Raw genomic sequence first — 22,871 nt, forward strand, 5'->3', positions numbered from 1 at the left:
CTTTCTGCTGTACAAAGAACCGCCCCACTAGTTTCCACGGTGTGCAACTCAGAAAAGTGACCCCGAACGAAAAGCAACCGGCCTTCGGCGGAGAGGCCGTGCCGTGCTCTTTACCGACAAACTTGACCCGACCTGCAGGCCTCTGCCTGTCCTAGGCGGATCGCTGCTGTCGGCGCGCCACAGCCTCACAGCCTCACGCCAGGCCGGCCCCTGCGGCCGCTCGGAAAACGCGGCGAGCGGAACCCGCACGCGGAAGCGCCGGGCGCACTGAGCATGCCCAGTTGCAGAGCCGACCAGAGGAGTTTTTTTCTTTTCTTTTCTTTTTTCTTTTTCTTTTTCTTTTTTTTTTTTTTTGGTCTCAAGCAGCAGGCCTTCTCCCCACCCCCACCCGAGCCCCCCACCACCCCCGGCCTAAGCAGCTACCATGGCCGAGGTCCCCGGCGCGGTGTTGTCCCAGGCGGGTTGGTAAGTGGCGAGTCCCATCGGCCGCGGGCGCGGGCCGGGCCGGAGTAGGGTTGGGGTTGGGGCGGTGGGGTGCGTGTCGGGGTAGGCGGAGGCCGCCGCCCGCCCCCGGCCTCTCCCCGGGCCCTCCGGGCCGGCTCCGCCCCCGGCGCCACGCGGAGCCGAGCGAGTTCCCCAGCTCCCCTCGGCGTGGCGGCGCGGCCTGGGCCCCGGGAGGCGGGCGGCGCGCCGGGGAGAGGCCGGGGGCCGCGGGCAGGGCGGCGGGGCGGGCGGCGACGCAGGCCCGAGCCGAGCCGCGCGGGCGGACCCTCAGCGCCACCGCGCCGCTCCGGGGGTTGTTGCCGCGGCTGGACGAGGGGAGGCGAGGGCTGGAGAACGGAGTGCGGCGGAGAGGGACGAGCGCGGCCGGAGCCCGCGGGCCCGCGGGAAGTTGAGGGCAGAGCACAGCCCGGGTTGTTGCCGGCCGCGTCTCCGTCCTCCTTATTCCAAAGTACAGGACGGAGCAGGGGAAAGCCGCTCTCTGCGGCAGACACACAACTTCTGAAGCTGAGAATGACCACATTAACTCGTGTGGATGCTCCGTAGAACTTTTCTTGAAAGGATGACGGTGTTCGGATTTTTAAAGACAGGTTAAGATTTTAGGATCTGAAAACAATAAAAAAATTATGCGAATTAAGCAGTTTCTGCAACTTCGGCCATTAGGGTTGTAAACATCCAGTTTAATTTACTAACGCTTTAACAGGCCTGCATGGGCACAGTCTGGGATGAAGGGTGGGAAGGAGGTTGAAAAAGATTTGTCCCTGCTCTCTGGAAGTTCACTATCTTAGCGAAAAGAGGGGAAGGAGGCATTAAAACAACAAACACAAAAACGGGAAATTGTGGTAAACTGTACAGAGGTGCAGGCAAATGTGGTATGGAATTGGAGAGGAAGGAGAGTTAATTTCCTAGAGAAGTGGGCTTTGGGAGATGGTGAGGAAAAGGCTTTGTAGATACAGAGCCGCTGGAGATGAGGCACAGAGGTAGGAAAGTGCCTATTGGTTTGCAGAATTGACACTAGATCCCTATGGTTCCTGGAAGTAGAAGGGTGTCCAATGAAGATTAAGACCTTAAAAGTTTGTGGCCAGGATATGGAGCCTACAGGTACCTAAAGGATGGATTTGATTTTGTGAATTAAATTTTTGATTAGAGGGCTGTAACACCTGTGTTTTGAAGACGCTGTTCCTGGCTCTACTGGCACCTCATTTTACAGGTGAAGAGATTGAGGCACAAAATTGTTAAGTAACTTTCCAAAAAAAATGACATAACTGGAAAGTGGTGGAGTTGAATGGTGAGCACAGAGGGGCTGGTTCCAGCTCTGGTGCTTTTAACTGTTACTGTTCTGACAGTTTTTGCTTAGAACACTCTTGGCATAACAAACTGTAGCGTTAAAAACTCCTTTTTCAGTTTTATTTTTGTTCTTCTAACTGGAATTTCTACATTCAGTTTCTTTACCTCACAACGCTGTCTTGAAAAATCTTGGATCACTCTTTCTGAGTTTTTCCCCATTCTTCGTTTGATTAAGCCTTAGTTCTTCAAACTAGTTGTATGAATTCGTTTACAGTCTTTTACTGCTTTCCAACATGATCCCACCTGTGTTAGAAAGGCCAGTCTCAATATTTTGATTCCAAACACATACTAAATTGTTCTTTGGACTCTAAGATCCTTAAGGGTGGGTAAACTGCATCTTATGTTTCTGTATATCTGTAATGCCAGGGAGCTCACTACCTTGTAGGTTCTTTTTTTTTTTTGAATTTTTGAATTTTATTTAATTTATTTTTTTATACAGCAGGTTCTTATTAGTTATCCATTTTATACATATTAGTGTATATATGTCAATCCCAATCTCCCAATTCATCCCACCACTGCACCCCCGCCCCTGCCACTTTCCCCCTTGGTGTCCATACATTTGTTCTCTACATCTGTGTCTCTATTTCTGTCCTGCAAACCAGTCCATCTGTACCATTTTTCTAGGTTCCACATATATGCATTAATATACGATATTTGTTTTTCTCTTTCTGACTTATTTCACTCTGTATGACAGTCTCTAGATCCATCCACGTACCTGCAAATGACCCAGTTTCGTTCCTTTTTATGGCTGAGTAATATTCCATTGTATATATGTACCACATCTTTATCCATTCATCTGTCAATGGGCATTTAGATTCTTTCCATGGCCTAGCTATTGTAAATAGTGCTGCAGTGAACATTGGGGTGCATGTGTCTTTTTGAATTATGGTTTTCTCTGGGTTTATGCCCAGTAGTGGGATTGCTGGGTCATATGGTAATTCTATTTTTAGTTTTTTAAGGAACCTCCATACTGTTCTCCATAGTGGCTGTATCAATTTACATTCCCACCAACAGTGCAAGAGGGTTCCCTTTTCTTCACATCCTCTCCAGAATTTGTTGTTTGTAGATTTTCAGATGATGACCATTCTAACTGGTGTGAGGTGATACCTCATTGTAGTTTTGATTTGCATTTCTCTAATAATTAGTGATGTTTAGCAGCTTTTCATGTGCCTCTTGGCCATCTGTATGTCTTCTTTGGAGAAAGGTGTATTTAGGTTTTCTGCCCATTTTTGGATTGGGTTCTTTGTTTTTTTAATATTGAGCTGCAGGTGCTGTTTATATGTTTTGGAGATTAATCCTTTGTCCATTGATTCCTTTGCAAATATTTTCTGCCATTCTGAGGGTTGTCTTTTCGTCTGGTTTGTAGTTTGCTTTGCAAAAGCTTTTAAGTTTCATTAGGTCCCATTTGTTTATTTTTGTTTTTATTTCCATTACTCTAGGAGGTGGATCAAAAAAGATCTTGCTGTGATTTATGTCAAAGACTGTTCTGCCTAAGTTTTCCTCTAAGAGTTTTATAGTGTTCAGTCTTACATTTAGGTCTGTAATCCATTTTGAGTTATTTTTATGTATGGTGTTAGGGAGTGTTCTGATTTCATTCTTTTACATGTAGCTGTCCAGTTTTCCCAGCACCACTTATTGAAGAGACTGTCTTTTCTCCATTGTATATCCTTGCCTCCTTTGTCATAGATTAGTTGACCATAGGTGAGTGAGTTTATCTCTGGGCTTTCTATCCTGTTCCATTGATCTATATTTCTGTTTTTCTGCCAGTACCATATTGTCTTGATTACTGTAGGTTTGTAGTACAGTCTGAAGTCAGGGAGTCTTGATTCCTCCAGCTCTGTTTTTTTTCCATAAGACTGCTTTGGCTATTCAGGGTGATTTGTGTCTCCATACAAATTTTAAGGTGTTTTTGTTCTAGTTCTGTAAAAAATGCCATTGGTAATTTGATAGGGATTGCATTGAATCTGTAGAGTGTTTTGGGTAGTATAGTCATTTTCACACTACTGATTCTTCCAATCCAGGAACATGGTATATCTCTCCATCTGTTGGTATCACCTTTAATTTCTTTCATCACAGTCTTTTTTTTTTTTTTGAAAGGGGTCTGGAAGGAAGCTGCCTGTTTGTTGATGATGGTTACTTGCAGGGAGGCTCTGGGAGCTGGACAGGGGAGGTAATGGTGAAGGGGACTTCATGTTCTGTTCTGGATTGTCTGAATCTTTTTTTTTTTTTTTTTAATTTTTATTTATTTATTTACGGCTGTGTTGGGTCTTCGTTTCTGTGCGAGGGCTTTCTCTAGTTGCGGCAAGCGGGGGCCACTCTTCATCATGGTGCGCAGGTCTCTCACTATCGCGGCCTCTCTTGTTGTGGAGCACAGGCTCCAGACGCGCAGGCTCAGTATTTGTGGCTCACGGGCCTAGTTGCTCCACGGCATGTGGGATCTTCCCAGACCAGGGCTTGCACCCGTGTCCCCTGCATTGGCAGGCAGATTCTCAACCACTGCGCCACCAGGGAAGCCCTCATCACTGTCTTATAGTTTTCTGCATACAGGTCTTTTGTCTCCCTAGGTAGGTTTATTCCTAGGTATTTTATTCTATTTGTTGCAATGGTAAATGGGAGTGTTTCCTAAATTTCTCTTTCAGATTTTTCATCATTAGTGTATAGGAATGCAAGAGATTTCTGTGCATTAATTTTGTATCCTGCAACTTTACCAGATTCATTGATTAGCTCTAGTAGTTTTCTGGTGGCATGTTTAGGATTCTAAACATGTGTTGTTGGATTCTGTTTGCTAGTATTTTGTTGAGGATTTTTACATCTATATTCATCAGTGATATTGGTCTGTAATTTTCTTTTTTTTTAGTATCTTTGTCTGGTTTTGGTATCCGGGTGATGGTGGCCTCATAGAATGAGTTTGGGAGTGTTCCTTCCTCTGCAATTTTTTGGAAGAGTTTGAGAAGGACGGGTTTAACTCTTCTCTAAATGTTTGATAGAATTCACCTGTGAAGCCATCTGGTCCTGGACTTTTCTTCGTTGGAAGATTTTTAATCACAGTTTCAATTTCATTACTTGTGATTGGTCTGTTCATAATTTCTTTTTCTTCATGGTTCAGTGTTGGAAGGTTATACCTTTCTAAGAATTTGTCCATTTCTTCCAGGTTGTCCATTTTATTGGCAAAGAGTTGCTTGTAGTAGTCTCTTAGGATGCTTTGTATTTCTGCAGTGTCCATTGTAACTTCTTTTTCATTTTTAATTTTATTGATTTGAGTCCTCTCCCTCTTTTTCTTAATGAGTCTGGCTAATGGTTTATCAATTTTGGTTATCTTCTCAAAGAACCAGCTTTTAGTTTTATTGATCTTTGCTGTTGTTTTCTTTGTTTCTATTTCATTTATTTCTGCTCTGATCTTCATGATTTCTTTCATTCTACTAATTTTGGGTTTTGTTTGTCCTTTCTCTAGTTCCTTTAGGTGTAAGGTTAGGTTGCTTATTTGAAATTTTTCTTGTTTCTTGAGGTAGGCTTGTATAGCTATAAACTTCCCTCTTAGATCTGCTTTTGCTGCATCCAGTAGGTTTTGGATCGTCGTGTTTTCGTTGTCATTTGTCTCTAGGTATTTTTTGATTTCCTCTTTGATTTCTTCAGTGATCTTTTGGTTATTTAGTAACGTATTGTTTTGCCTCCATGTGTTTTTGTTTTTTACGTTTTTTTCCCCTGTAATTGATTTCTAATCTCATAGCATTGTGGTCAGAAAAGAAGATGCTTGATATGATTTCAGTTCTCTTAAATTTACTGAGGCTTGATTTGTGACCCAAGATGTGATCTATCCTGGAGAATGTTCCGTGTGCACTTGAGAAGAAAGTGTAGTCTGCTGTTTTTGGATGGAATGTCCTATAAATATCAATTAAATCTATCTGGTCTATTGTGTCATTTAAAGTTTCTGTTTCCTTATTAGTTTTCTGTTTGGATGATCTGTCCATTGGTGTAAGTGAGGTGTTACAGTTCCCCACTATTATTGTGTTACTGTCCATTTCTTCTTTTACAGCTGTTAGCAGTTGCCTTATGTATTGAGCTGCTCCTATGTCGGGTGCATATGTATTTACAATTGTTATATCTTCTTCTTGGATTGATCCCTTGATCATTATGTAGTGTCCTTCCTTGTCTCTTGTAACATTCTTTATTTTTAAGTCTATTTTATCTGATATGAGTATTGCTACTCCAGCTTTCTTTTGATTTCCATTTGCATGGAATATATTTTTCCATCCCCTCGCTTTCAGTCTGTATGTGTCCCTGGGTCTGAAGTGGGTCTCTTGTGGACAGCATATATATGGGTCTTGTTTTTGTACCCATTCAACGAACCTGTGTCTTTTGGTTGGAGCATTTAATCCGTTTATGTTTAAGATAATTATCGACATGTATGTTCCTATGACCATTTTCTTCATTGTTTTGGGTTTGTGTTTTGTAGGTCCTTTTCTTCTCTTGTATTTCCCACTTAGAGAAGTTCCTTTAGCATTTGTTGTAGAGCTGGTTTGGTGGTGCTGAATTCTCTTAGCTTTTGCTTGTCTGTAATGCTTTTGGTTTCTCTGTTGGATCTGACTGAGATCCTTGCCGGGTCGAGTAATCTTGGTTGTAGGTTCTTCCCTTTCATCAGTTTAAATATATCCTGCCACTCCCTTCTGGCTTGTAGAGTTTCTTCTGAGAAATCAGCTGTTAACCTTATGGGGAGTTCCCTTGTATGTTATTTGTCATTTTTCCCTTGCTGCTTTCAATAATTTTTCTTTGTCTTTAATTTTTGCCAATTTGATTACTATGTGTCTTGGCGTGTTTCTCCTTGGGTTTATACTGTATGGGACTTGCTGCGCTTCCTGGACTTGGGTGGCTATTTCCTTTCCCATGTTAGGGAAGTTTTGGACTATAATCTGTTGAAATATTTTCTTGGGTCATTTCTCTCTCTCTTCTCCTTCTGGGACTCCTATAATGCGAATGTTGTTGTGTTTAATGTTGTCCCAGAGGTCTCTTAGTGTGTCTTCATTTCTTTTCATTCTTTTCTCTTTATTCTGTTCCATGGCAGTGAATTCCACCATTCTGTCTTCCAGGTCACTTACCCGTTGTTCTGCCTCAGGTATTCTACTATTGATTCCTTGTAGTGTATTTTTCAGTTCAGTTGTGTTGTTCATCTTTGTTTGCTCTTTAATTCTTCTAGTTCTTTATTAAACATTTCTTGCATCTTCTCGATCTTTGTCTCCTTTCGTTTTCCGAGGTCCTGGATCATCTTCACTTATCATTACTCTGAATTATTTTTCTGGAAGGTTGCTTATCTCCACCTTATTTAGTTGTTTTTCTGGGCTTGTATCTTGTTCTTTCATCTGGTACATAGCCCTCTGCTTTTTCATCTTGTCTGTCTTTCTGTGAATGTGGTTTTTGTTCCACAGGCTGCAGGATTGTAGTTCTTCTTGCTTCTGCTGTCTGTTCTCTGGTTGATGAGGCTACTTAAGAGGCTTGTGAAGGTTTCCTGATGGGAGGGACTGGTGGTGGGTAGAGCTAGGTGTTGCTCTGGTGGGCAGAGCTCAGTAAAACTTTAATCTGCTTGTCTGCTGATGGGTGGGGCTGGGTTCCCTCCCTGTTGGTGGTTTTGCCTGAGGCGACCCAACACTGGAGTCTACCCTGCTCTTTGGTGGGGCTAATGGCGGACCCTGGGAGGGCTCACGCCAAGGGGTACTTCCCAGAACTTCTGCTGCCAGTGTCCTTGTCCTCACGGTGAGCCACAGCCACCCCCTGCCTCTGCAGGAGATCCTCCAGCACTAGCAGGTAGGTCTGGTTCAGTCTCCTATGGGGTCACTGCTCCTTCACCTGGGTCCCGATGTGCACACTACTTTGTGTGTGGCCTCCAAGAGTGGAGTCTCCTTTTCCCCCCATCTTGTTGAAGTCCTGCAATCAAATCCCGCTAGCCTTCAAAGTCTGATTCTCTAGGAATTCCTCCTCCTGTTGCTGGACCCCCAGGTTGGGAAGACTGATGTGGGGCTCAGAACCTTCACTCTAGTGGGTCGACTTCTGTGGTATAAGTGTTCTCCAGTTTGTGAGTCACCCACCCAGCAGTTATGGGATTTGACTTTATTGTGATTGTGACCCTCCTACCGTCTCATTGTGCCTTCTCCTTTGTCTTTGTATGTCCGGTATCTTTTTTGGTGAGTTCCAGTGTCTTTCTGTCAATGATTGTTTAGCAGTTAGTTGTGATTCTGGTGCTCTCGCAAGAGGTTGTGAGTGCATGTCCTTCTACTCCGCCATCTTGAACCAATCTCCTACCTTGTATATTCTTAATAAAGTCTGATACAAATTGAACTTGGATGCCCCATGCTCCTGCCAGTCAGAATTCTCTAACCAGGGTCTCTACCCAAGCTTAGTGTTCTTCCTGTCTTTGTTATTTTGTTATAAATCCTCAGCAATGTTATATTTTGATATTTTCCACTTTGTGTTGCAATTTATTTGTTTACATGTTTCTTACTCCAGACTGCTCTTTTTGTGTGGCAGGGACTCATAAAGGCAGGAAGAACCTGTGGGGCTAACAAGACTATATATCTACAAGTTTGGGAGTAATTCCTGATGAGTCTTGAACCCACTAGACTTGTGAAGAAAACAAGAGGATGTCCTAGTCTTATCGGTGACTTGTATTAGATCTTATATTTAAGTAGATATTTATTATGTTAACATACAGAATCTCAAAGGTGTATGCAGAGAAGAGTACTGGAAGGAGAATTTTTGACCATAGAGCAGCTTTGACCCACTCATTCCAGTTCTGACATCCTGAGTTTCCTTTGACTCTTGGGATTCTCTTTTATTGTCACTGACAAAATCATTTTTCTTAGTACTTAGTACTCACTTAATTACTTGAAGGACCTCAAAAGAAATAGATGCTAAAGCACTTAAACTATTATTGTCTGTTCTGTCAGCTTCACCTAAAATAGCAGGTTAGGGAAATATTTAGTGCTGAAAAGCTTATGTTTCTGAAAATGTGATCTTCATGGGGTGCAGATGATCTGTATAGACTGATCTATATTCTAGTTTATGTTATTTTTTGAGCTCATTATTTTCTTTTAAGTCTTTAATCTTCATTATAACCCCCACAAAAATCTATATATTAAAATGTAACTCTCAATAGTAGCCACCTTGGAAGACTTTACAATAATGTTTTTCCTTAGTAGCCAGTAGCACAGAAGGTGTTAGATTTGCTGATCTGAACTGAAAAGTTCTAGAAACTTTTCCAGTATAGTGATTATGTTTAAATATTGCAGAAAATTGTACATTGGTCCTTTGTAATGCTTACTTATGTGCATGGAATAACTACTTAGAGAAGATATTTGATTCTAGATTTGTCTGCATAACAGATTTACTTCACTCTTTGCCTTTTGTTTTTTCTCTTGAGATTTCCTTAAGGGTGAATTTTGTACTTCTACTAACCTTTTGGATTTTTTTTTTTCAAGCCTTTCAGAACTTTTTTTAATAGAAACATGTTAAGGAAACATAATCAGCTGTGTTTAATTTTGAAAAAGTTTTTTTTTTTTTTTATAGAATTAGTGATTGTATAGCTTAACTCCCTCAGTGTGCAAATAAGGAAGCTGAAACACTGGTATCAACAGTTTACTCAGAGATATAAGCGGCAGAACCGTGAATACAGTCCAAATGTCTGGAATAAAGATTCAGTACTGATTTCCACCGAGTCCTGGTGACCATGTTTAATTTAAATTGTTGGTCAAATAAAACACATTTGAAAATTGGAAATTGAAAATTGGATTAAAGCATTTTTTGTGATGTGTAAATTTCCTTTCATGCTTATACTGAGGAGTGATGCAGTTGGAATCAAAGAAACCTTTACCTTTTGGTGGTTCACCCAATTGCTGATTAGGCTTATCTAAAAATCTGTTTAATTCTGTATTTTTTGAAGTCTAAGAATATCTGAAAAAATAAGGCACTATGTTGCATGTATTTGCCTTACCCAGCAGTTTTGAGTTGAAGACACCGTAAGGAAGCATTCGAAGTAGTGTGTTTCCATTTTATTCTGAAAGAACATATTTTCTTAGAAACCCTGGGTTTCTAACATCCGAAGTTTAACTTGGTTGTGCTTTGAGGTGGGTGTTTTTTTGTTTTTGTTTTTGTGGGTAGGGCGGAGTTGGAGGGGGAAGAGAGGGTGAACACAAAGGTCTTCTTCTTATCTTGTCCCCCTTGAATTTCACCTTCCCTTTTGGAGTTCTCTCTCCTTGATTACTGGTACTACCACCATACTGATATCCTCTGGCCCAAGTGTATACCAAACTTCATTCCCTTGGTTTCACCTTTGAACAGCTAAGAAAGGCTACAAGTATAAATGTCTTTATCAAAACACTAGTAGAGGAGAATATTTATTTATGGGATAAATAGAGAAAAAAAGATGCACAATGGCAGCATAGATGATAAAGTGATGGTTCTCTTGTCTTGAGGAGCATGCCCTGTTATTCCACATATTGCCTTGAGATAGCTGCTCCAGAGAGGTGAGACAACTTCAGGACATTTTGCTGGAATTTCTAATTCTTAGCTCTTGACCTGTCCACAGATGGAGAGCTGTTTTTCACATCCCGTCACCTAGAAACTTCCTCCAAAACACATCAAGACCAAGAAAGTCAAATTCCTGTTCTGTAGCCACCCCTGCACTTTTCTTGTTTGTTTGTTTTTTTCTGAGAAGCACACCAATTCCCCAGGAGATTGCTGGTAAATGAGCTCAATCTTCAAGTGAGAAACGCTCTCTGTAGCATCATAAATATAACTATACCTTTATATAATATACTGTTGGTAATAGTCATGCGTAAGAGTTTATGCAAAGGGTATCAGAAGTTCTGTTCCCTCATATTATTCCAGCATAACTCTTAGGCATAAGTGTATTTGTAAAGAATTTTGGTAGTTGTTTATAAGGTTATGTGCTAAGTGCAGGATTCTTTTATTTTCTAGAATTATAAAATACTTCATCATTACCCCTTTGATATACATGTATTCTTGGTACTCTCGTTTGGAAAGGATCAGAAACATTAAGACACTCTTTAGGTGAAACAGAATAATAGACTGTGCTGAAGAACACTAGAAGAAACCAGCTGCTTTATATTTGGTTTTTGGGAGAGCTTATTGGAGACATCTTTCCATTTTGAAATATTTCATGTTTTTTTAATGAGCATTTGTTATTGTATCTTTGGTTTATGTTGTTTGTGAAATTATAATGTTCAAATGTAATAAATGTTGTTGACCTTCTGTCTCAAAATATGTTACATATTACCTGGTTGCTTCTGTTGATATTGTAAAATGTCATTAATACACAAAAATGACTGTGTATTCTGTTAAACTGTGCAAGTTTTCAGGTTCGAAAGTGCTGTTTGCAGTATTTTTTTTGGTGAATAACCTATAAATCTAGTTTTAACTGCCTGTCTTTGACTGCCTCAAGCATAAAGGGGGTATAAAAAGAAATTTGCTACCTCAGCAAGTTGAAAATAATTTTCTCCTCATACAGCAGCATTTGCTAAATCAAGTAAAAATTGCATAGTAACATTTCAATAGCCATAGAAATATAACTATATATATATATATTTTGGCTTATGCTTTCTTCTTTTGACAAAACAACAATATTGGCATTTTGTCTTATCATGTTAAGTCCCATGTATCTAGAAATTCTGACTTTTTGAAAGGTATAGAATCTGGAACTAGCTGAAGAACACTTTATCTCCGTATAATTTTTAGAAGAAGCAGACTGCACTTTCAGAAATGCAAAATTTTTCTTGTAAAAGTTGAGAAAACATTGTGAAGTCATAGAATGACAAAGAAAAGCAGAGAGATAGCAGGAAATGTGTGGTGATAAAGTAATAAAGTGAGTCAAAGATACTCATAGCAGAAGCACATTGTGATGTAGAGAAAGAGGAAAGAACCACATTGTGCTCTGGGGCTGGACAGAGCCTACGTGTACCTTAGTACTGTAACCTCTGCATGTTTCACACCCCTGCTCGATGGGTGTGAGCCTGTGTGCAAATGTGAGTGCTTCTCACTCATTTTACAGTTTTACAGCCTTTAACGTGGAAGACAAGTAGCTACCTTCATCTCAGTATAGTGCTACTGAAGGTATGATATCTTTGCAACAATAAGTAAGTCTTTGCAGTAATGCAGGGAAATATGTAATCCTATAGTAATGTGTATACTGAAATACAAGTAATAAATATTTATACCTCTTATACACAAGGCACTGTGTTTGTTGTTAGGATGATGTACAAGACAGGCAGAATTTAAATGTTATACACTGGTATTTTGCTTCCAGGGTGTTGTTGAGAGCAGTTAACCCCCACTTGGGAAGTATGAAAGGCTTTCTAGAACTAGTGATATATAAGAGCATGTATAATGATGTATAAGAGTATGTATAATGCTCTCCAGCATTTGTTGTTTGTAGATTTTCTGATGATGCCCATTCTAACTGGTGTGAGGTGATACCTCATTGTAGTTTTGATTTGCATTTCTCTAATAATCAGTGATGTTGAGCAGTTTTTCATGTGCTTCTTGGCCATCTATATGTCTTCTTTGGAGAAATGTCTATTTAGATTTTCTGCCCATTTTTAGATTGGGTTGTTTTTTTTTTAATATTGAGCTGCATGAGCTGTTTATATATTTTGGAGATTAATCCTGTGTTAATTCATTGGCAAATATTTTCTTCCATTCTGAGGGTTGTCTTTTCGTCTTGTTTATGGTTTCCTTTGCTGTGCAAAAGCTTTGAAGTTTCATTAGGTCCCATTTGTTTATTTTTGTTTTTATTTCCATTACTCTAGGAGGTGGATGAAAAAAAGATCTTGCTGTGATTTATGTCAAAGAGTGTTCTTCCTGTGTTTTCCTCTAAGAGTTTTATAGTGTCCAGTCTTATATTTAGTTTTCTAATTCATTTTGAGATTATTTTTGTGTATGGTGTGAGGGAGTGTTCTGATTTCATTCTTTTACATGTAGCTGTCCAGTTTTCCCAGCACCGCTTATTGAAGAGACTGTCTTTTCTCCATTGTATATCCTTGCCTCCTTTGTCATAGATTAGTTGACCATAGGGGCGTGGGTTTATCTCTGGGCTTTCTATCTTGTTCCATTGATCTATGTTTCTGTTTTTGTGCCAGTACCATATTGTCTTGATTACTGTAGCTTTATAGTATCGTCTGAAGTCAGGGAGTCTGATTCCTCCAGCTCCGTTTTTTCCCCTCAAGACTGCTTTAGCTATTCGGGGTCTTTTATGTCTCCATCCAAATTTTAAGATTTTTTGTTCTAGTTCCGTAAAAAATGCCATTGGTAATTTGATAGGGATTGAGATATAAATCTGTGGTCATTTGAGTATAGTTGATGGTGAAGCAGAGCATGGATGAGATCATCTAAGGCTGTACTGTCCAATATAGTAGACATTAGCCACATGTGGCTACTGAGCACTTGAAAGGGGTCTAGTCCAAATTCAGATGTGATGTAAATGTAAAATACACACTGATTTTGGAGACTTATTACAAAAAAGGAATGTAAATATCTCTCATTAAGTTTTATATTGTTTATAATATTGAAATAATATTCTCAATATATTGTGTTAAAACATATTATTAAATTAATTTCACCTGTTTACTATTTAAAATATGGTTACTAGAAAATTTTAAATTACATATGTGACTTGCATTATACTTCTGTTAGACAGCAGTGACCTATGATCTAAAGACCAGGCTTTGAGTAGGAAGAGGCTAGGTTTAAGCAATGACAAATTTCAGCATTTTTAGAAGAGAATTAGCCTTTAAGGAGCTGCCAGAGGGGGAAAAAGCATATGAAGTCATTGACTTTTCTAAGAAGAGAAAACGGATATAATCTCTTAAGAGTTCTGTGACAAGATTATTTGATTAGGTCATCATTAGTTTATTGACTTGCTGGTATTATAGATTCAGAGCAGATTTTAAGACAGTCTTTATAAATTTAAGGTATCTGAAGGTCATTTAAAAAAAATTCTCCCCAAATCCCCCCAGAACTCCTGTAAATATAAAATGCAAGTGAAACTCAGTTGCAGCTTTTCAGAAGACGTGAACATGTTAAGAAAAAACATTTTTATTTTGCTAAATTTCTAAGCAGGACCTTGAGAAGTTTGATAAATACCTAATATGAAACACTAAACGTAAGTATTGATGTAAAAAGTTGCTAAATAAGTTAAGCCAACATTTTATAATGGATATTGGAATTGATTCCATTCAAGTATTGTTTTGAGAGAGAGAGAGATTGTTTTTTTTTTTTGGCCATGCTGAGCAAAATGTCTGATCTTAGTTCCCGGACCAGGGATAGAACCCACACCCCCTGCAGTGGAAGCGCAGAGTCCTAACCACTGGACAGCTAGGGAGTTACCAAGAAATAGTTGATGTACGTAAGTTTAAGTGTCCAGAAAGTTGATAGGTAATCATGATTAAGTTAATGAAATAATTTTACCTTTTTCTCTAAATATATTTTTGATTTTATATTCAAGCTAAATGGATATTTTTCTTTTCTTATTAGTTAAAATAGCTTTTTTTTTTTTTAAACATCTTTATTGAAGTATAATTGCCTTACAATGGTGTGTTAGCTTCTGCTTTATAACAAAGTGAATCAGTTATACATATACAATATGTTCTCATTTCTCTTCCCTCTTGCATCTCCCTCCCTCCCACCCTCCCCATCCCACCCCTCTAGGTGGTCACAAAGCACCGAGCTGATCTCACTGTGCTATGCGGCTGCTTCCCACTAGTTATCTATTTTACATTTGGTAGTGTATATAGGTCCATGACACTCTCTTACCCTGTCACATCAGACCCCACCCCCTCCCCATATCCTCAAGTCCATTCTCTAGTAGGTCTGTGTCTTTATTCCCGTCTTGCCACTAGGTTCTTCATTGCCTTTTTTTTTTTTTCCCTTAGATTCCGTATATATGTGTTAGCATACTGTATTTGTTTTTCTCTTTCTGACTTACTGCACTCTGTATGACAGACTCTAACTCCATCCACCTCATTAGAAATACCTCCATTTCATTTCTTTTTATGGCTGAGTAATATTCCATTGTATATATGTGCCACATCTTCTTTATCCATTCATCCGATGATGGACACTTAAGTTGCTTCCATGTCCTGGCTATTGTAAATAGAGCTGCAATGAACATTTTGGTACATGACTCTTTTTGAATGATGGTTTTCTCAGGGTATATGCCCAGTAGTGGGATTGCTGGGTCGTATGGTAGTTCTATTTTTAGTTTTTTAAGGAACCTCCATACTGTTCTCCATAGTGGCTGTATCAATTTACATTCCCACCAACAGTGCAAGAGTGTTCCCTTTCCTCCACACCCTCTCCAGCATTTATTGTTTCTAGATTTTTTGATGATAGCAATTCTGACCAGTGTGAGATGATATCTCATTGTAGTTTTGATTTGCATTTCTCTAATGATTAATGATGTTGAGCATTATTTCATGTGTCTGTAGGACATCTTTATATCTTCTTTGGAGAAATGTCTATTTAGGTCTTCTGCCCATTTTTGGATTGGGTTGTTCGTTTTTTTGTTATTGAGCTGCATGAGCTGCTTGTAAATCTTGGAGATTAATCCTTTGTCAGTTGCTTCATTTGCAAATATTTTCTCCCATTCTGATGGTTGTCTTTTGGTCTTGTTTATGGTTTCCTTTGCTGTGCAAAAGCTTTTAAGTTTCATTAGGTCCCATTTGTTTATTTGTGTTCTTATTTCCATTTCTCTGGGAGCTGGGTCAAAAAGAATCTTGCTGTGATGTATGTCATAGAGTGTTCTGCCTATGTTTTCCTCTAAGAGTTTGATAGTGTCTGGCCTTACACTTAGGTCTTTAATCCATTTTGAGTTTATTTTTGTGCATGGTGTCAGGGAGTGTTCTAATTTCATACTTTTACATGTAGCTGTCCAATTTTCCCAGCACCACTTATTGAAGAGGCTGTCTTTTCTCCACTGTATATGCTTGCCTCCTTTATCAAAGATAAGGTGACCATATGTGTGTGGGTTTATCTCTGGGCTTTCTATCCTGTTCCATTGATCTATATTTCTGTTTTTGTGCCAGTACCAAACTGTCTTGATTACTGAAGCTTTGTAATATAGTCTGAAGTCAGGGAGCCTGATTCCCCCAGCTCCATTTTTTGTTCTCAAGATTGCTTTGGCTATTCGGGGTCTTTTGTGTTTCCATACAAATTGTGAAATTTTTTGTTCTAGTTCTGTGAAAAATGCCAGTGGTAGTCTGATAGGGATTGCATTGAATCTGTAGATTGCTTTGGGTAGTAGAGTCATTTTCACAATGTTGACTCTTCCAATCCAGGAACATGGTATATCCCTCTATCTATTTGTATCATCTTTAATTTCTTTCATCAGTGTCTTATAATTTTCTGCATACAGGTCTTTTGTCTCCTTAGGTAGGTTTACTCCTAGATATTTTATTCTTTTTGTTGCAATGGTAAACGGGAGTGTTTTCTTAATTTCACTTTCAGATTTTTCGTCATTAGTGTATAGAAATGCAAGAGATTTCTGTGCATTAATTTTGTATCCTGCTACTTTACCAAATTCATTGATTAGCTCTAGGAGTTTTCTGGTAGCATCTTTAGGATTCTCTATGCATAGTATCATGTCATCTGCAAATGAAAAAAGCTTTACTTCTTCTTTTCCGATTTGGATTCCTTTTATTTCTTTGTCTTCTCTGATTGCTGTGGCTAACACTTCCAAAACTATGTTGAATAATAGTGGTGAGAGTGGGCAACCTTGTCTTGTTCCTGATCTTAGTGGAAATGGTTTCAGTTTTTCACCATTGAGGACAATGTTGGCTGTGGGTTTGTCATATATGGCCTTTATTATGTTGAGGAAATTTCCCTCTGCCTACTTTCTGCAGGGCTTTTATCATAAATGGGTGTTGAATTTTGTCGAAAGCTTTCTCTACATCTATTGAGATGATCATATGGTTTTTCTCCTTCAATTTGTTAATATGGTGTATCACATTGATTGATTTGCGTATGTTGAAGAATCCTTGCATTCCTGGGATAAACCCCACTTGATCATGGTATATGATCCTTGTAATGTGCTGTTGGATTCTGTTTGCTAGTATTTTGTTGAGGATTTTTGCATCTATGTTCATCAGTGATATTGGCCTGTAGTTTTCTTTCTTTGTGACATCTTTGTCTGGTTTTGGTATCAGGGTGATGGTGGCCTCTTAGAATGAGTTTGGGAGTGTTCCTCCCTCTGCAATATTTTGGAAGAGTTTGAGAAGGCTAGGTGTTAGCTCTTCTCTAAATGTTTGATAGAATTCACCTGTGAAGCCATCTGGTCCTGGGCTTTTGTTTGTTGGAAGGTTTTTAATCACAGTTTCAATTTCAGTGCTTGTGATTGGTCTGTTCATATTTTCTCTTTCTTCCTGGTTCAGTCTCGGCAGTTTGTGCATTTCTAAGAATCTGTCCATTTCTTCCAGGTTGTCCATTTTATTGGCATAGAGTTGCTTGTAGTAATCTCTCATGATCTTTTGTATTTCTGCAGTGTCAGTGGTTACTTCTCCTTTTTCATTTCTAATTCTATTGATTTGAGTCTTCTCCCTTTTTCTCTTGATGAGTCTGGCTAATGGTTTATCAATTTTGTTTACCTTCTCAAAGAACCACCTTTTAGTTTCATTGATTTTTGCTATTGTTTCCTTCATTTCTTTTTCATTTATTTCTGACCTAATCTTTATGATTTCTTTCCTTCTGCTGGCTTTGGGGTTTTTTTGTTCTTCTTTCTCTAATTGCTTTAGGTGCAAGGTTAGGTTGTTTATTCGAGATGTTTCCTGTTTCTTGAGGTAGACTTGTATTGCTATAAACTTCCCTCTTAGCACTGCTTTTGCTGCGTCCCATAGGTTTTGGGTCGTCATATCTCCATTGTCATTTGTTTCTAGGTATTTTTTGATTTCCCCTTTGATTTCTTCAGTGATCACTTCATTATTAAGTAGTGTATTGTGTAGCCTCCATGTGTTTGTATTTTTTACAGATCTTTTCCTGTAATTGATATCTAGTCTCATAGCGTTGTGGTCGGAAAAGATACTTGATACGATTTCAATTTTCTTAAATTTACCAAGGCTTGATTTGTGACCCAAGATATGATCTATCCTGGAGAATGTTCCATGAGCACTTGAGAAAAATGTGTATTCTGTTGTTTTTGGGTGGAATGTCCTATAAATATCAATTAAGTCCATCTTGTTTAATGTATCATTTAAAGCTTGTGTTTCCTTATTTATTTTCATTTTGGATGATCTGTCCATTGGTGAAAGTGGGGTGTTAAAGTCCCCTACTATGATTGTGTTGCTGTTGATTTCCCCTTTTATGGCTGTTAGTATTTGCCTTATGTATTGAGGTGCTCCTATGTTGGGTGCATAAATATTTACAATTGTTATACCTTCCTCTTGGATCAATCCCTTGATCATTATATAGTGTCCTTCTTTGTCTCTTGTAATAGTCTTTATTTTAAAGTCTATTTTGTCTGATATGAGAATTGCTACTCCAGCTTTCTTTTGATTTCCATTTGCATGGAATATCTTTTTCCATCCCCTCACTTTCAGTCTGTATGTGTCTCTAGGTCTGAAGTGGCTCTCTTGTAGACAGCATATATATGGGTCTTGTTTTTGTATCCATTCAGCCAGCCTGTTTCTTTTGGTGGGAGCATTTAATCCATTTACATTCAAGGTAATTATCGATATGTATGTTCCTATTCCCATTTTCTTAAATGTTTTGGGTTTGTTATTGTAGGTGTTTTCCATCTCTTGTGTTTCTTGCCTAGAGAAGTTCCTTTAGCATTTGTTGTAAAGTTGGTTTGGTGGTGCTGAACTCTCTCAGCTTTTGCTTGTCTGTAAAGGTTTTAATTTCTCCATCACATCTGAATGAGATCCTTGCTGGGTAGAGTAATCTTGGTTGTAGGTTTTTCTCCTTCATCACTTTAAGTATATCCTGCCACTCCCTTCTGGCTTGCAGAGTTTCTGCTGAAAGATCAGATGTTAACCTTATGGGGGTTCCCTTGTGTGTTATTTGTTGTTTTTCCCTTGCTGCCTTTAATATGTTTTCCTTATATTTAATTTTTGACAGTTTGATTAATATGTGTCTTGGCGTGTTTCTCCTTGGGTTTATCCTGTATGGGACTCTCTGTGCTTCCAGGACTTGATTAACTATTTCCTTTCCCATATTAGGGAAGTTTTCAACTATAATCTCTTCAAATATTTTCTCAGTCCCTTTCTTTTTCTCTTCTTCTTCTGGGACCCCTATAATTCGAATGTTGGTGCGTTTAATGTTGTCCCAGAGGTCTCTGAGACTGTCCTCAGTTCTTTTCATTCTTTGTTCTTTATGCTGCTCTGCAGTAGTTATTTCCACCATTTTATCTTCCAGGTCACTTATCCTTTCTTCTGCCTCAGTTATTCTGCTATTGATCCCATCTAGAGTATTTTTAATTTCATTTATTGTGTTTGTCATCATTGCTTGGTTCCTCTTTAGTTCTTCTACGTCCTTGTTAAATGTTTCTTGCATTTTGTCTATTCTATTTCCAAGATTTTGGATCATTCTTACTATCATTATTATGAATTCTTTTTCAGGTAGACTACCTATTTCCTCTTCATTTGTTAAGTCTGGTGTGTCTTGACCCTGCTCCTTCATCTGCTGTGTGTTTTTCTGTCTTCTCATTTTGCTTTTCTTACTGTGTTTGGGGTCTCCTTTTCACAGGCTGCAGGTTCGTATTTCCCGTTGTTTTTGGTATCTGTCCCCAGTGGCTAAGGTTGGTTCAGTGGGTTGTGTAGGCTTCCTGGTGGAGGGAACTAGTGCCTGAGTTCTGGTGGATGAGGCTGGATCTTGTCTTTCTGGTGGGCACGTCCATGTCTGGTGGTGTATTTTGGGGTGTCTGTGGCCTTATTATGATTTTAGGCAGCCTCTCTGCTAATGGATGGGGCTGTGTTCCTGTCTTGCTAGTTGTTTGGCATAGGGTGTTCAGCACTGTAGCTTGCTGGTCATTGAGTGATGCTGGGTCTTGATGTTGAGATGGAGATCTCTGAGAGATTTTTGCCGTTTGGTATTACGTGGAGCTGGGAGGTCTCTTGTGGACCAGTGTCCTGAAGTTGGCTCTCCCACTTCAGAGGTACGGCCCTGATGCCTGGTTGGAGCACCAAGAGCCTTTCGTCCACATGGCTCAGAGTAAAAGGGAGGAAAAATAGAAAGAAAGAAAGAAAGAAAAAGGCTATAATATAGTGAAGTAAAATAAAGGTATTATAAAGCAACGCTATACAGACAAAATCTCACCCAGAAGCATATACATATACACTCACAAAAAAAGGAAAAGGGGAAAAATTAATATATCCTGCTCCCAAAGTCCACCTCCTGAATTTGGGATGATTCGTTGTCTATTCAGGTATTCAACAGATGTAGGCACATCAAGTTGTTTGTGGAGTTTTAATCCGCTGCTTCTGAGGCTGCTGGGAGAGATTTCCCCTTCTCTTCTCTGTTCGCACAGCTCCTGGGGATCAGCTTTGGATTTGGACCCGCCTCTGCGTGTAGGTCGCCTGAGGGCGTCTGTTCCCCGCCTAGACAGGAGGGGGTTAAAGGAGCAGCTGCTTCGGGGGCTCTGGCTCACCCAGGCTGCGGGGAGGGAGGGGTACAGAGGAGGCGGGGCGAGCCTGCGGCATTAGAGGCCAGCGTGACGTTGCACCAGCCTGATGCGCGCAGTGCGTTCTCCCGGGAAAGTTGTCCCTGGATCACGGGACCCTGGCAGTGGCGGGCTGCACAGGCTCCCGGGAGGGGCAGTGTGGAGAGTGACCTGTGCTCACACACAGGATTTTTGGAGGCGGCAGCAGCAGCCCCAGCGTCTCACGCCCGTCTCTGGGGTCCGCGCTGATAGTCCGCCAACCCCAGTCCTCTCCCTGCGATCTGACCGAAGCTGAGCCTCAGCTCCCAGCCCCGCCCGCCCCGGCGGGTGAGCAGAGAAGCCTCTTGGGCTGCTGAGTGCTGCTCGGCGCCGAGCCTCTGTGCGGGAATCTCTCCGTTTTTTCCTCTGCGCCCCTGTTGCTGTGGGGTCCGCGCTGATAGCCGCGGCTCGCGCCAGTCTCTGGAGCTCGTTTAGGCGGCCCTCTGAATCCCCTCTCCTCGTGCACCAGGAAACAAAGAGGGAAGAAAAAGTCTCTTGCCTCTTCGGCAGCTGCAGACTTTTTCCCGGACTCCCTCCCGGCTAGCTGTGGTGCACTAACCCCTTCAGGCTGTGTTCACGCCGCCAACCCCAGTCCTCTCCCTGAGATCCTACCAAATCCCGAGCCTCAGCTCCCAGCCCCGCCCGCCCCCAGCGGGTGAGCAGACAAGCCTCTTGGGCTGGTGAGTGCTGGTCGGCACTGATCCTCCGTGCGGGAATCTCTCCGCTTTGCCCTCTGCACCCCTGTGGCTGCGCTCTCCTCCGTGGCTCCGAAGCTTCCCTCCTCTGCCACCCACAGTCTCTGCCTGCGAAGTGGCTTCCTAGTGCGTGGAAATCTTTCCTCCTTCACAGCTCCCTCCCACTGGTGCAGGTGCCGTCCCTATTATTTTGTCTCTGTTATTTCTTTTTTCTTTTGCCCTACCCAAGTACGGGGGGAGTTTCTTGCCTTTTGGGAGGTCTGGCGTTTTCTGCCAGCGTTCAGTGGGTGTTCTGTAGGAGCAGTTCCACGTGTAGATGTATTTCTACTGTATCTGTGGGAAGGAAGGTGATCTCCACGTCTTACTCTTCCGCCATCTCTCTCCTCCGCCCCTAATTATTTCTTTATACATTAGATATTTTATGAGATATGCTACAAATTTTTACTTGTCTTTTTGATATTTTAGAATTGTTAGCTTCGCGTCCCTGGTTAGAAAGGTGTTAGGATGACAAGATTGTAATTCATTCTAGGACCTTTGATGAGGCAAAGAAGTAGGCATTTAGGCACTTTGTAGTCTAGTAAGCTGGCATAGGCTCCCAATCCACCTGAAGACACTGCCAAGCACACGTTGCTCTTTTGTTATTTAAATTATGAACACCAAAAAGGATCATGTATATGTTACTAGTTAGAATACAAAGCATGTGAAATAGGCTCCTTCTCAGTATACTTTTTCAGTGGCCCTTTCTGCCTGAGCTGAGAGCCCAAGTTGGTATAAAGGGGCTCCTAGTCTTAGTGGTTTACCATGATCTTTTGTCCAGGCTGCCTGCTGATTTCTCAGTCTGTTTCACTGTCACCTATGAGTAATAGTGAGATTTCTTCAGGGCTGTGTTTATTTGACTTCTTTTCTCAGTTGAGCTTCTTGGGGAGGGATGGGGTAGATTAATACCCATGCTCCATCAGAATCTTCTTTCCTTGCTACATTTGGAAGTTTTACAGGACCGGCATGTACTGTTTCCTTATTTTGGTTACTGATAAATTTTTTGACTTGCTTTTTCTGGTTGTGGTTGTTTTCTTTGTTTTTACTATTTTTTCCCTTGTTCACTTAATTAGTTACACATCCATCAGAAGTTCTTATGAGCATATATTAATTAGGTGTTTCTTTGGTAGTTAAAAATTGATAAATAATAAAGTATTATGTATACCTAGTTAATTGCTATACCAATACAATGAAATTTCGGTGCCCTTTTTTGTGTCTTTGTTTACATCCTTGTTGTTACAAAGTGATCACCTAACATAACTTTTAACTTTGTTGGTAGACATACCTAGCTGCTCTTTGCTACCATTATACTCATTACATTTTCTACCAGTTACATAGACAAGGTTTGTTTTGTAGTGATAGTTCACAATTAACTTTTATCTTCATAAAATTAGATGTAATTTCTTAACAAATTGAGAGTTTAACAAATTGAAATTTTGATTTGACATCATGAAAAAGATAATCCAGTGTAGTGGTATAGACTTTAATGGGTACAGGGTAATGAGAAAGGACTTAATATTTGAGTGATACATGACATAAATCATGTATACATACTGAAGTCTGATTGAAAACGCAATAGGGCCTCGAAGTTTTTGCCAGTTTAT

General features: G+C 40.2%; 1 protein-coding gene across 2 annotated transcripts in view; it reads left to right on the forward strand.

The window, feature by feature from the left end:
* Positions 1-387: 387 nt before the first annotated feature.
* Positions 388-22,871, forward strand: part of TDRD3 (tudor domain containing 3) — a 213,253-nt gene continuing 190,769 nt past the window's right edge. Inside the window, exon 1 of one of the 2 annotated variants that reach the window (XM_036831839.1) lies at positions 388-465. In XM_036831839.1, coding sequence (XP_036687734.1) covers positions 425-465 — 41 coding nt within the window. In that variant the 5' untranslated portion in view covers positions 388-424. The remainder of the gene's footprint in view (positions 466-22,871) is intronic. The other variant, XM_036831840.1, reaches the window with a different exon arrangement.

Source organism: Balaenoptera musculus, chromosome 18 (genome assembly GCF_009873245.2).
Source record: "Balaenoptera musculus isolate JJ_BM4_2016_0621 chromosome 18, mBalMus1.pri.v3, whole genome shotgun sequence".
Classification (NCBI taxonomy): Eukaryota; Metazoa; Chordata; class Mammalia; order Artiodactyla; family Balaenopteridae; genus Balaenoptera; species Balaenoptera musculus.